At 43.8% G+C, this 13,970-nt stretch overlaps 2 protein-coding genes across 2 annotated transcripts; both read left to right on the top strand.

Moving 5' to 3' along the window:
• The first annotated feature begins 3,450 nt into the window (after window positions 1-3,450).
• Window positions 3,451-4,398, top strand: LOC138786247 (olfactory receptor 10A7-like). Its single transcript, XM_069963102.1, has one exon. It carries the CDS (start codon window positions 3,451-3,453, stop codon window positions 4,396-4,398), a length of 948 nt encoding a protein of 315 aa, XP_069819203.1.
• Window positions 4,399-10,078: 5,680 nt separating this feature from the next.
• LOC138786240 (olfactory receptor 10A7-like) lies at window positions 10,079-11,101 on the top strand. The gene has a single exon (XM_069963088.1). It carries the CDS (start codon window positions 10,079-10,081, stop codon window positions 11,099-11,101), a length of 1,023 nt encoding a protein of 340 aa, XP_069819189.1.
• The last annotated feature ends 2,869 nt before the right edge of the window (window positions 11,102-13,970 follow it).

The following is a 13,970-nucleotide window of genomic DNA, read 5'->3' as shown; positions in this document are numbered from 1 at the left end:
GGCAGATCTGACTGACGCGGACGCCGTCTGGTCTCCGTGACGTCACCCGGCCTCGGCGAGGAGGGCGGCGCTGCGCTCCGGCCGGGACAGACGGGCTCCGGGCCACCGACGCAACTTCCCTCTGCCTCATGCAGCTGCCGGGGTCCATGTGCAGGGACCCGGCGCTGCTACTAGTTCGGCCCCGGGGGGCGCCTTACCTCCCCCTGCTCCTGTCTCCGTCTGTCCTGGTCAGATTTAAAGGGCCAGTCCGCCCTTAATTGGTAGTTGCACCAACCACTCCCTATTTAATCCCAGCATGCCCCACCACAGGTGTTGGAGCCTCTACATGCTTCCCATAGCGTTTGGACCAGCTCCCTGTTGTTCCTGACCTCAGTCCTTGTTCCTGTCCGCAGTCCTTGTCCCTAGTCCCTGCCCGCTGCCTTCCTATTGTTCCTGGGTACTGTCCGCCACCTGCGATTACGCCTACAGACCTCTGCCTGCACTATCTCCTGCCTACTGCTCCTGCCACGCCTCGCCTGCCGTCACTAGCAACCAAGCCAGGGGTAGCGACCTGGGGGTCGCCTGCCGCAGCAAGTCCATCCCAGCGGCCCCTTAGACTCCGCTCCCTGGTGAGGTTACCACCATCGTTAGTTACAGTTCAGTGGATCAACGACTCCAGGCGTTACAGTAAGTTGCTGACATTACCCCCCCCCCCTTCAGGAGGGGCCTCCGGACCCTTACTCAAGGGACCCGGCTTAGATGGATTGCATGTATGGAACTGTTTAACCAGACGAGGGGCATGCATATCTCCGCTGGGAACCCACGTACGCTCTTCCGGACCAAACCCTTTCCAATGATCCAAATATTGCAAAGACCCCTGTACCCAACGAGAATTCAAAATTCTTTCCACCTCATACTCCAACTCCCCCTGGATGACCAGTGGAGCAGGAGGAGGAGACGGCGCAACAGGAGGAACATACTTTTTCAGAAGTGATTTATGGAACACGTTATGTATGCGAAGTGATGCAGGTAGTTTTAGTCTGAAGGTAACAGGGTTAATCATTTCCACAATGCTGTATGGACCAACATACTTAGGTGCTAGTTTACCAGATTGTACCCTTAACCTCAGGTTTCTAGTAGACAACCAGACTTTTTCTCCTACAGCATATTGATGGCCAGATATGCGTCTTTTATTAGCATGTTTTCTGTATTGTTCTTGGGCTTTAACCAAGCTCTGATGAGCTTGGGGGCAAACTGTGCACAGTTTAGAAAATATGACTTCCGCTGAAGGGTTAACTGACTCTCCCGGCCTCATCGAGGAGGGCGGCGCTGTGCTCCGGCCGGGACAGACGCGGCCGCGGTCAGGTAAGTTGCTGACATAATCAGACCGTTTCAGATTCGCTTGTACGGATTCAACATTGGGAATCAGTGAACAAGCAAAATGATGTAACAGATATGCAAAGCAAAGAACTAAGAGAACTCCGCTTACAATTGATTGGGGCATTACTTTTTCGTGTGAGTAATCATTTAATAAGCTTAAAGCCACATATAATTCTTAAAGTAACAAAGCTGGTAAATTCTTAGCAGACAGATTGAAGGCGAAGAATACAAAGACAAGAATTCCATCCACATCCTACAACTAAGAAGACGGTGGTGGCTCCTGAGGAGATTGGATATAGTTTTACAGATTACTATAGTAGTCTGTTTAATTAGAAATCCGGCTCCTCTATTCCACCAATGACTGATACAGCTAATAACACTTCCTGACTCTCTTCCTAGGAAACTTGATGACCTGAACCGAGACGTCACCTTGGATGAGCTTTATTCTGTTGTTAAAGCTCTCCCAGCAGAAAAAGCCCCTGGACCAGACGGATTCTCTAACACTTACTAGAAAACTCTCTACCCTACTCTGTCTCCGTTCTTCCTGTGCTTCTTTAGTCGTGTCCATGTCCATGAGGTCTTTCCCCGAGGAAAACTCTCAAGCCTTAATTATCCCTTTGCCCGATCCTGGTAAATATACCGACGTATCTCAAAGTTTTGCCCTTTTTCCATGCTTAATAATGATTTAGGATTTCCGATACTATCCCTGCTTATAATTATCTTGTCTATTAAACCTGTTAGGCCACTTAATTCACAATGACCTAGCTGTCACTTTAGTATAATGTCCTTCTGTGCCTTATTCTTGGTAGTCCCCTAGTCACTGGTACTGTAGTTCTCCCCCACCAGTAAATTCAGTAAGTATCCTTGTGGTTGGTAATCACCCCTGAGATTTATTACCCCCAACCGCCCACCCCCAATGTAAACATCTGCCCTCTGTAACTACGACTACTACTACTACTACTACAACTACTACTACTACTACTACTAATAATAATAATAATAATAATAATAATGATAATAATAAAAACACCCATACTTACCAGAATACTGAACAGTCTACTGGCACCCCCTCTTTCTCCCCACTCTGTAAGCAGAGTGATGTTACTCCAGAGTAAAAGCACAGAGGCTTCTTGTGAGCCCAGACATAGTGCTGGGTATGTCCACAAGGGTGTCCGGTGGGGTGATGAGCAAATGGCTCCATACTCAGAGTGTTAGATTTTACAGTTAAAGGGCAAGGGACCGCACCTGGGCTTCCCAAGGAGCATGAGGCCCTGGCACTCTCCCAGGTTTGCCAGTTGCTGACGTCTGCCTTGATTTAAGTCTTTACTTTTCCCTCATTGTGTGATGTGGCGGATGGGCTTCATAAAAGGCTAAATATGAATGTGAAAATTTAACGTCAATAAAACTTACTCGACTTGTTATAAACAGAAATTCGTACATTGTATATAGAATTGTGAGAAAAGTGACATGATTGGTCCTAAGTGCTGATCATCTCTATGGAGAAGATGATCCCATAGAGCTTCCAGGCTGGGAATAGATGGGTAATATCTACACAGGAGACAAGGGCCCAGAAATCTCCCCAGAGATGATTAGGATGAAGCTTCTCAGTATGTACAGGATATAAATATGGCCTCTTCTGGCTCTATAGCAGTATAGGGCACCTTCATGGGTCTGATACTCTGCAGGTTCTTACATCTAACAGCCCCGGAACACTGGAAGCTTCTTCTGTTTCATGGGGATCAGGAGGCTGAACAGGACGGAGATTCTGAGAGGGAAGCACTGAGCCGCCACCAGACCCATCCTCATCTGTAGGACATCCCAGGTGTAAGTGTTACGTGTTTTAGGCCATGTTAACATGATGTTTTTTCCCTTTCCATTTATTATTTTTACTCCCTATATTTTATTCTCATGGTACATTTATTCTTCCTTGCTGACCGTCTAGCTCTGGTGAAGACCTCATCCCTGTGCAGCTTCTCCCCATCAACTACAATGAGGACAAGATCAACCTGGACTGGACCCTTTATCTCTGAGACCCCCATAGCAGCCACATGGGCCTCCTCTATAGTACGTACACCCCCGGAGAAGACCAATATGACGGCTGTCACAGAGTTCATCCTCTTAGGGTTTCAGGTCAGTCAGAATATAAGAATTCTAATGTTCTCTCTGCTCATTGTGATTTACTGGTTTACAATGTTCATGAATCTCCTGATCATCACCCTGGTGTCCACCAGCAAGATCCTCCACACCCCAATGTACTTCTTCATCTCACATCTCTCCATCACTGACATCTTGCTGACCACAGATATTGTCCCCAACATGCTCCATATACTACTATATAATAGAGAAGCCATTACTTTTGTAGGTTGTATGATTCAACTTTATGTCTTTGGTTCCTTAGAAGCATCTGAGTGTTTCCTCCTGGCTGTGATGTCCTATGACAGATATGTGGCCATCTGTAATCCCCTCCGTTATGCGTCTATCATGACAAGTACATATTGTGTTATATTGTCCATCATCTCTTGGTTGGCGGCTTTCTGCATTATGTCATTTCTAACATTTGCAATACTGATGCTAAACTTTTGTGGACCGAACATCATTGACCATTTCTTCTGTGATACTCTTCCTGTACTAGAACTTTCCTGTACTGATCTTTACGATACTCAGCTGGAAATGTCTTTATTAGGCATTCCATTAACTTTATTCCCAATAATAATAATTATATTCTCATATACCAGAATTATTGTCACCATCTTAAGGATCACATCCAGTACTGGTAGACAGAAAGCCTTCTCCACCTGTAGCTCCCACCTCATTGTGGTCTCCATATTCTACTGGACTATGTTCGGTGTTTATGTTGTTCCAAAGAGAATACAATCCTCAACCATCAGTAAGATCCTGTCCCTGCTATATACTGTATTTACCCCTCTCATCAACCCTATTATATACAGTCTAAAGAATAATGATATAAAGAAGTCTTTACATGATCAGGTTTATAAACGTTTCCTCAAAACACAAGCAGGCTTAATATCCCTAATTTGATTGATCACCCCCCCCCCCACACACACACAAACACCCACACACCAAGCATTAAAGAGGTTGTCCAGGGGTCCAATACGGAGATTGACGGGGGTTATGGAAGTCGTTATTTCTAAAGATGGCTGGACCATAGTAACAATGAAGCATTTCTGGCCCTCTACCTTTTGTCTCCATCCTCTCCTTATAGTCTGTAAGCTCTTGTGAGCAGGGCCCTCATTCATCATGTACGGCTTGATGGCTACATGTATATCTCTGTAATGTCTATTGTGTCTATTTATGTACTCTCTAGAATTGTAAAGAACTTTGTTCATCCTATATAAATAAAATTATACATATTATTGTTAGTGTCTCAGGTTTTCAGATGATGTTGTTGTTACAGTGTGAAAAATTGGAAAACGACAACTTTAAAAAATGTCAATCGGCCACTCATTCAATTTCCGCCATGGACAGCAGTGGACCCTGGTGGAACAGCGGCATAAAATATATAAACTTTCTAATTAACCATTTAACACTTTCCAATTTTCCTTCAAGTACCCTTTCACCTCCCCTTGTGTGGCACCCTTTGTATCCCATTAGTAGAAGTGGCACCAGTATAATCGCCATTTTAATTTTGATTAAATTTTTTTGAGTGACCCAGTGTGAGCTGCAGTCTGGTATCAGTTCGACTTACAGGTAATCATCATTAACAGCCTTCAGGAATGACTCAGGGGTTGTGGTAGTGGCGATCCCAACAGGCTTGGATGAAGGTTGCGGCTCCCAGGAAGACCCAGTGGTCAGTTGAATACTAGCCAGGCTGTTGTGGTGGCTATCTTCAATGTGTCTATCCTAGGCCCTTGTGGGGCTGACTGACTGTGTGGTGACCAAGAGTGCTGCAAGATACTATGTGCAGAAGTCTAGCTGGTCGTCTTGCAGGAACTCTGTGGCTAGAGATGAGCAAATCACTCAGAAATTCATTTTGCAAAGTTTGTGATTATTCACAAATCGCATACAAACAAATCTCCTTAAGGCTACAAACCAACTTGCCAGATCCGTAGCGAGTTTCTAGCTGCGAATTCGCTGTGTACTGTGGCCCTGTGTACTCAATGGCAGACAAACTCGCAGCATTGATATACATCCCTGCTGCGAGTTTGTCCGCAGCCCCCCCCCCCAGTTAACCCCCAGTCTTCGGAGACTATACATTACCTGATCCCGGCTCCGGCTTCCTCCGCCGATTGTATTTGTGACAGTATCAAAAGTTGGAAAATGTAAATATTTTTAAAATGTCAATCAGCCTGTCAATCATTCCATTTTAGTCATGGACAGCAGTAGATCTTGTGGATCATCTGCGTAAACTCAATTTTTACCCAGCACAGCAGTGAACATTGACAAAATTTGTGGTTTTAAATGATGTTTTCTCCCAGAAGAACAGTGGACACTGAACTGCGGCATCAAATAAAATGTTCTCCATGGGCATCATTGGACGCCGGTGGATCAGCGGCATGAACTCCCTGGACAGCCGTATACATTGTAAAGTGGCAGCCCCATTAGGGGCTTTGAAGGCTCTAAAACAGACACTTATTTATGAAGCATGGCGTACAATTATGTCGGTCTTATACTAGCCCCCACCCTTTTTCCCAGGCAGGATTCACTAAGAGGCGCACGCCTTTTAGTAAATGCAGCAGTACTAAATCTAAACCTGTGTCCCTCAGGAGTACACCAGGGAGAAAGGGCGAATCTGCACCTTCTCCCTGGCGTACGCCTCGGACGGACATTTCATAAATGTCCCCCTATCTGTTGAAAAACCTTGCTGAATCTGGGACTCTGACTTTTTCCAAGACATGCATACATCTCTACAACGGCTTAATACTTTAACAAAATGCAAGAAGCAACCGATGCATTAATCTCTTGGGGTGTTTAAGCTGTGCCCAGCTTAAATGAACTGGTAGGGGGAAAACTCCTGATGGGGTATGGGAGTCACCGCCCCACCCTCGCTTTGGTCACTCCAAAAAACCTCACCCTAATGGAGCATTCATATGTTGCTCCAAGGCTGCTGGGTAAAACCAACAGCGAATCATTATGCCGGTCAGTACTATGTAGACTTTGGGAAATAGGCAGTTTCAGTATTAAACAGGGTAGTTCCGCACTGAACTTTGTTTTATAGCCCGCCCCATAGTACTGACGGTCGCTATAAAACAGCATCTCATCCACTGTGGGTTTTAGGCAGCAGAAACCGAAAAACAACTATTCCCAGATGAATGCACTCTAAGCAAGGCAAAGTAACCGGCCTTTCAGCAACAGGTAACTGCTGGTAGTAGCTATAGACGTTTCTTATATCACATTTAGAGTACATTAGCCTCTCTGATATATACCTCATCAGGAACCCTTCCTATAGCTTTAAACCACTCAAGAGAACATAGGAGCCATTAAAACGTCCCACAACAATTACCTTATCAGTAACCATTGTGCGAGCTCTAAGTGCGCTTGTGATATCTTAAAAATCCTATGAAGAGTTACTGTCCAGTTACCATGCGGGCCCAGGAAAATGGGACTGAAATTGTAAGATTCCTTTGCACAATTGCAAGGGTTGAAACCTATACTACTACTATACTATACTACTATATGCTTAACAAGATAGGAAATGTCCTCTGTGTGAACCATAGTCATGGGTGTGTGTCTGGATAATACTGTTTTTGGGGCATGGGTTTACATATTGTCTTTTGGCGGGGTGTTAACCTGGTGTGCATAATATATGCTTGTGTTAGCAATATTTGGGCATGGGCACTAAATTTAAACATTGTATCTTTTTGAATATATCCAAATTGACTATGGATATTGGTTATTTGATTATACTAAGAAATTTTTGGCGTAAGGGGTAAGATCACTTATGTCCAGCTTTTCTGCTCAGAATTGCACCGGGTCTGAAATATTCAGGGACAAGGGGGATTCCAAGTAGGATTTAACTTAAAATTTTAGCTGCTGCCTGTGTGGGGCTCGGTCTCTTCCTCTGGTGGCTTCAGGAGGTCGCTTATCATTGTCTGCGGGCTCAAGTGGCTAACATGGCAACTGCTTCCCCTCACACTTGTTATTGTCATTGTTGTAGACTGGCCAAGGTCCTTATGACTTGTTGATCATGCAGAATAGGTTTTTTCCTGATAGGCCTCAACCAAACTACTTTGCAGTAGCTTATGGTACAGTTTGACGTTTGCGGGCCTGTCCGTTGGTGCAAAAAAAGTAATTTCCAGAACTCATCCCTCCCACGCACATCCCACGTCTTTTATGCGGGTGTCTAAACGCAAGCACTCAATCAATTACCTTTCCTCACCCATGTCCTTGGTGTAATTCCAGGGTGCGCTATGGTTATCCTCTTCCCAAATAGACTCCTCCATATCCTCAGGTGTTTCCAGGCCACAGATACAGTACTAGCCAGTGGTGTTTGAAACACTTGGCCATATACCTCCTTCTTCTCCAGAACCAATTGGTCCATCTCCGGGCTCAGATGGACATCATAGGCAGTCTCTCTGCCCCGAGTTCCGTCTGCAATGATGTTATTTAGTGTGGCCTCTATGATGAAGTCAGAAACTGCCAATCTCTGTTGGTAGAGCCGATACAACATATGGAGGGATGAGTCCCACCCTGTCGGCATACCGCAGATCAGCCAATGTTCCTGCAGTCCGTGTTGACGTTGTTTCTTGTGGAGGGCTTTTCTTGCCATTTACGAGTGGCTGAAGAGCGTGCATAATTTCTTTCTGGAAACCTTATAGTCCTGGGAAAGAGTTCAGCACATGAACAAAGCAAGGAACATGTGTGAGCCCTCCCCGCTGCCGTGAAGAAACTATGTTATGGCCTGCTGTGTCCGAGTTTGGGTACTGCCTGATGTGGAGCTAGAACTTTTAAGAAGCCAGTCCACGATCTCAGGCTGCCCAGTTTGTGTCACTGGTAGCTAAACCTTTCTCCGCTGCATCTGAGATAACCAGTACCACGACTGCACTGCGTTCCACTAGGGCCGCCTTGGCCGCTGACACTTGCAATACCCACAGAAAGCCCAGTTTTCTTGGCATACTTGGACATACTGCTGGGATTATGTTATATGTTAACTAATGGGGGCTCACTTGGAAGGGAAGAGGTAGAACAGCTTATTAGACAGGGGTGGGAAGGGTTTTGATTGGGACTGTATTGATTTTTTTTTTATAAAATACAGCAGGAATTCCACTAAACAGCAACACTGGGTTTACTTTACCAGCAGAACTGAATGGATTAACTAGATACTAGCTTGACAGCAGCCACACACTTGTATACTGTTGACAGCACCCACCTACAACTACCCACAATATGGACTGCACTAAACTATCCTATTTCATATCTCTTCTTCCTGCTCTCTATCCCTGCTGCTACCTCCTCGACACCTGAGTGCTGTCGGCAGCAGCATGGCGCACTATAAAGGGGGGGGGGGGCTACGGACTGGAGCTTTCTCCTTATTTCATGGACGCAAGGGATTATACCACCACTATCCCACCCGCCATGCTTAGTGAATTGGTGAAGCAAATCAGGCTAATCGCGACAGAGCAAATTTAATGCCTTATTTGCTGTGAATCTTATCTCTAGCTGTGGTATTTGTCACAATATCTGAGTGATAGATAGCTTGACCCAAGATCCCAACAAACACTGAAAAACAGAAAGTCGTACTTTTTGTAGAGAGCTTTCTGTGAAATCTTTGATCCTAAGTGCTGATCAGCTCTATGGAGAAGATTATCCCATAGACCTTCCAGGCTGGGAATAGATGGGTAATTTATACACAGGAGACAAGGGCCCAGAAATCTCCCCAGAGATGATTAGGATGAAGCTTCTCAGTATGTACAGGATATAAATATGGCCTCTTCTGGCTCTATAGCAGTATAGGGCACCTTCATGGGTCTGATACTCTGCAGGTTCTTACATCTAACAGCCCCGGAACACTGGAAGCTTCTTCTGTTTCATGGGGATCAGGAGGCTGAACAGGACGGAGATTCTGAGAGGGAAGCACTGAGCCGCCACCAGGCACATCCTCATCTGTACAAAATGTAAGCATCAAAAATATTAATATTGATAAAATAAAACAAAAAAATTGTAATAACTGTTATCAATAAGTTTGTGTTCATTTTGACTAACGTTTAGGCTTATTTCAGGAATGTCTCACCGGTTATGGTAAGATTTCTCATATATTTCTCATCATCTTATCCTCTTCATCAGACAAAACACATTGCTGAAATAAATATCCTTTATTCTCCATGAAGTGTCTGGAAATCTCTGTGGGATCTGGAGGTCCCATCTGAAACAAGGACCTTGGGGTAATCCAAATCGATTCTTTCTTTTTCCTGTCTTTCTTTTATATTTATTTTTATTAGGGGCAGAGTTTTATATATTTTTACCAACTTTACTTTACTTTTATTTTTTTTTTAATACTTTTTAAGTCTCTTAGTCACATTATGGAGGAATTGTTTCATAGGAGAAAAGTATCTACAGAAGACCAATTAAGATTTACAACCACAAGATGTATTTCTGGAGGACGGAGACCACAATAAAAAGTTGGGTCTTTTTTCTTTTTGCATAGTAGATGGCAGATCCAGCCTCTTCCATATTACTTCCATGATAAACTTTTTCCCCTCTTGCCGACATTCTAGCTCTGGTGAAGACCTCATCCCTGTGCAGCTTCTCCCCATCAACTACAATGAGGACAAGATCAGCCTGGACTGGACCCTCTATCTCCAGAACCCCCATAGCAGCCACATGGGCCTCCTCTATAGTAAGTACACCCCCAGAGAAGACCAATATGACGGCTGTCACAGAGTTTATCCTCTTAGGATTTCAGGTCAGTCAGAATATAAGAATTCTAATGTTCTCTCTGCTCATTGTGATTTACTGGTTTACAATGTTCATGAATCTCCTGATCATCACCCTGGTGTCCACCAGCAAGATCCTCCACACCCCAATGTACTTCTTTATCTCACAACTCTCCATTTGTGACCTCCTGCTGACCACAGATATTGTCCCCAACATGCTTCATATTCTATTATATAATAGAGGAGCCATTACTTTTATTGGTTGTATGACTCAGTTTTATTTATTTGTTGCCTCAGAAGCTTCTGAATGTCTTCTCCTCACAGTGATGTCCTATGACAGATATGTGGCCATCAGTAATCCCCTCCATTACTCCTCAATCATGACAAGTACATACAGTATGATATTGTCCGTCATCTCTTGGTTGGCGGCTTTTTCCATTATTTTGTGTCTCCTCATAACAATAGTAATGTTAGACTTTTGTGGACCGAACATCATTGACCATTTCTTCTGTGATACTCTTCCTCTACTAGAACTTTCTTGTTCTGATTCCTACAATGTTCAGCTGGAAGTTTCTTTTCTTGGCATTCTGTTAACTTTGGTTCCCATAGTAATAATTATTTTCTCATATACCAGAATTATTGTCACCACTTTAAGGATCCCATCCAGTACTGGTAGACAGAAAGCCTTCTCCACCTGTAGCTCCCACCTCATTGTGGTCTCCATATTTTACGGGACTATATTCAGTGTTTATGTTGTTCCAACAAGAGGAAAATCCTCGACCATGAGTAAGATCCTCTCCCTGCTGTATACTGTATTTACCCCTCTTATCAACCCCATTATATACAGTCTAAAGAATAATGATATTAAAAAGTCTTTACGTAAAAAGATTTATAGACGTCTCAGGTACTAGCGTTATACTTGTCTAGTATTCTGTTCTCTGACAATGCCATGTTGTTATATCATTATAGACAACCATGCTACACTTTTTAATTCTTTCAGTATTGTTTTTAAGATTAATGAATATTAATTCAATTAGATTGTGAGCAGCATGATCAATAATGTACAGATAATGTATGTGACTTCCTAATATCCAGCTTTTAAACTTCACAAAAAGGTACTGTAAAATCTGGGATTCTTTAACCCCTTGCCGCAAAATGACATTTGGGAAATGTCAGGTAATGCAGGCAGTTCCTGCAACATGACGTTTTCCATGCTGTCCCTCCCTAACCCCCCCCCCAACGTCCCTAACGACGATCGGGCAGCGGGAGGAGGCTGTGTCATACCGCCTTCTCCTGCTGCCACTGCCCAGAGGGGAGTCATGCTCCCCCAGGCAGTTAACCTCATAGGTTGTCTGTCTGTCTTACACTGCCAAGTGGGTCGGAACACCCTAGAAGACCTTCTATGAGATGTAAGCAAAAACCATTCGCCACATATGCCAGTAGGGTTAATCTCAGCCTTTTTGAATAATGCTCCTGTATCACTAGCCTTACTGTGCACTGAGTTATTACATATTCCAATCAACACACATGGGTGACTAAAGACATACCGGCCCTGGATGTCCTACTAGGGCATGTACCATTAGGGGTACAAACAGAGCATTTTTAAGAGACTGTTACAAATTTCTTGAAAAATACCCAATCTATAGAGAAACCTCCTGGCTTGAATGCCAATTAAATATGGAGCACTTCCCTAAGGGCCTTTTATTTAGGGCATATAAGGGCTTGTTAGTTAGCAAAGCCAAAGCCAGGCATATATTACAGCATAGGAAAAAGAACTAAATAGATTTTTCACTCCTTCTGCAGTTTCATGAATTTTTTAAACACGGCCATGGTTTTTCCAAATGCGTGAAAATTCAAAAGAATTCTTACAAATCAATGGTACTTTGGTACAAAACCCCATATTTGCTAAAGGAAACAAACATTTTAAAGCATGACAAATGCTGGTAACACGCATTCAGGAAAACTCTCCCACATTTGGCTTGAATGCCCTAAGATACAAAACTACTGGAGGGAGATTACCCAACACATCCTAAGAATGTGTGGCTGTACGGTCCCACTTCAACAGGCACTTATTCTTTTATGGCTACCCACCCCCACATTTACTCAAACACCACTTACCTACTCTTCGTCTGACAGAAGCCAAACTCCTTACCACCCTTACCACCTTCCTTACCTCCTTACCACCCGCATCAAAACTCTGTGGCGCTAAACATCATCCGGCCGGTACTGCAGTACCGGCCGGGATGATCTTTTCTGAGACCGACCGTTCCATGTCCTTACACTGGAGATCAGACTCCCCATCAGCCCTGCAAGAATGGATAGAAAAGAAACAACGAATAGCGCAGCTAGAAGAACTAAGCAGCTGGGAACTAGGGTACATGATAAGTATGTGTCTCTATGGGAGCCATGGAACACTTTATATAAGAGGTTTCTGACTACCCCATGACAATTTAAGTTCAGCTTCATCCTCACTTCTCATCTCTTCTCATACATCACCTTTTTATGGACTGAATAACCAGAGGGTGACAAAACACATTCATTTCATACTTACATACTTACCCTACAACTAGGTTCCGATAATGTTAATTTGTTACCTGTTAATATATTTGCTATTTTACAATATAACTTGTGGTCACTCAACTCAGTGGGGGAGATTTATGAAAGGGTGTAAATATACACCTGGTGTAAAATGCCCACAGCAACCAATCACAGCTCAGCTCTCAGCTCTGGTAAAATATAAGAGGAGCTGTGATTGGTTGCTGTGGGCGGATTACACCAGGTGTATATTTACACCCTTTCATAAGTCTCCCCCAGTAACTCTGCTCAAGTAATTTTCAGCATAAAAGTTAAAATATATAAAATATAGTGTTTGAGCATCATATATTGTAATAGTTTATGCTTGGACCTCTCTCTGGTTATAAGATGTTATGCTGCTCATGGCTGATTTACCACTTATAAATACTTTCAATAAAGAACTCAAGCCTACATGAAATAAAGCTTCCACTGGAGTCAGTTGAGAGGAGAGTGTGGTGACTCTTGTGATGAGGTTGGACACCTTCCTCCAGTAGACCTCCAAGGAAGAGCAGTTCCAGATACCGGGGAAGAAGTTAGTCTTAGAAGCGTCACATTTTGGGCAAGCTGCTTTTCTTTCTGGAAGCAGGGCAGAAGGTGGAAACGTGAATCCATATATTGCATTATGGATCAGTTGGATCTGTGTTTCCCTCCCCTTTTCATTAATGATCTGTTTTCGGGAGGCAGTTTCCCCAGTATTTACCTGGGGGCACACTAGGGGATGGTGTAAACCGTAGATGTAGCTTTCTATACAAGATAGAGTAAGAGTTACCCGAGAGTTTAAACAACAGAGTGTCAAAGTCGTTAGGTGGGGCCTCTGACGCAATGTCATTCCATATAGAGGTAAAGTACCATCTGATTTGTTGTTAAGAAAGAAAATCAGTAGAAGGGACATGGAAAGATTCCGCTTGTTCAGGCAGGGTGGGACAACGACATTCAGTGGGGTGAAGCAAGTCCCCCAAAACCTTAACCCGTCCATTTCACCAGAGAGACAGCAACCTACTAGTATTACCTGGTGGAAAATAAGGTACGTTCCACAGAGGAAAATGTTTAGAATACTGGAATGTTCTGTTATATCACTGAGAGATTAGCTTCCAGGCTAGTTTAGTATCCCATATTAGAAGAGTGTTTAACAGCTGGGGGGGGGGACGCAGAGAGGGGACCATGAACAATGGCCATGGGATTCCAAGGCAAAATTAGTTGTCTCTC

Source organism: Dendropsophus ebraccatus, chromosome 1, assembly GCF_027789765.1.
Source record: "Dendropsophus ebraccatus isolate aDenEbr1 chromosome 1, aDenEbr1.pat, whole genome shotgun sequence".
NCBI classification, from domain to species: Eukaryota; Metazoa; Chordata; class Amphibia; order Anura; family Hylidae; genus Dendropsophus; species Dendropsophus ebraccatus.
This window is presented reverse-complemented; position numbering and strand designations above follow the sequence as displayed.

What these genes read in the sequence shown, in the direction of transcription:
- LOC138786240 (XM_069963088.1), top strand. Translation starts at nt 10,079, where the DNA reads ATGAGGACAAGATCAGCCTGGACTGGACCCTCTATCTCCAGAACCCCC.
- LOC138786247 (XM_069963102.1), top strand. Translation starts at nt 3,451, where the DNA reads ATGACGGCTGTCACAGAGTTCATCCTCTTAGGGTTTCAGGTCAGTCAG.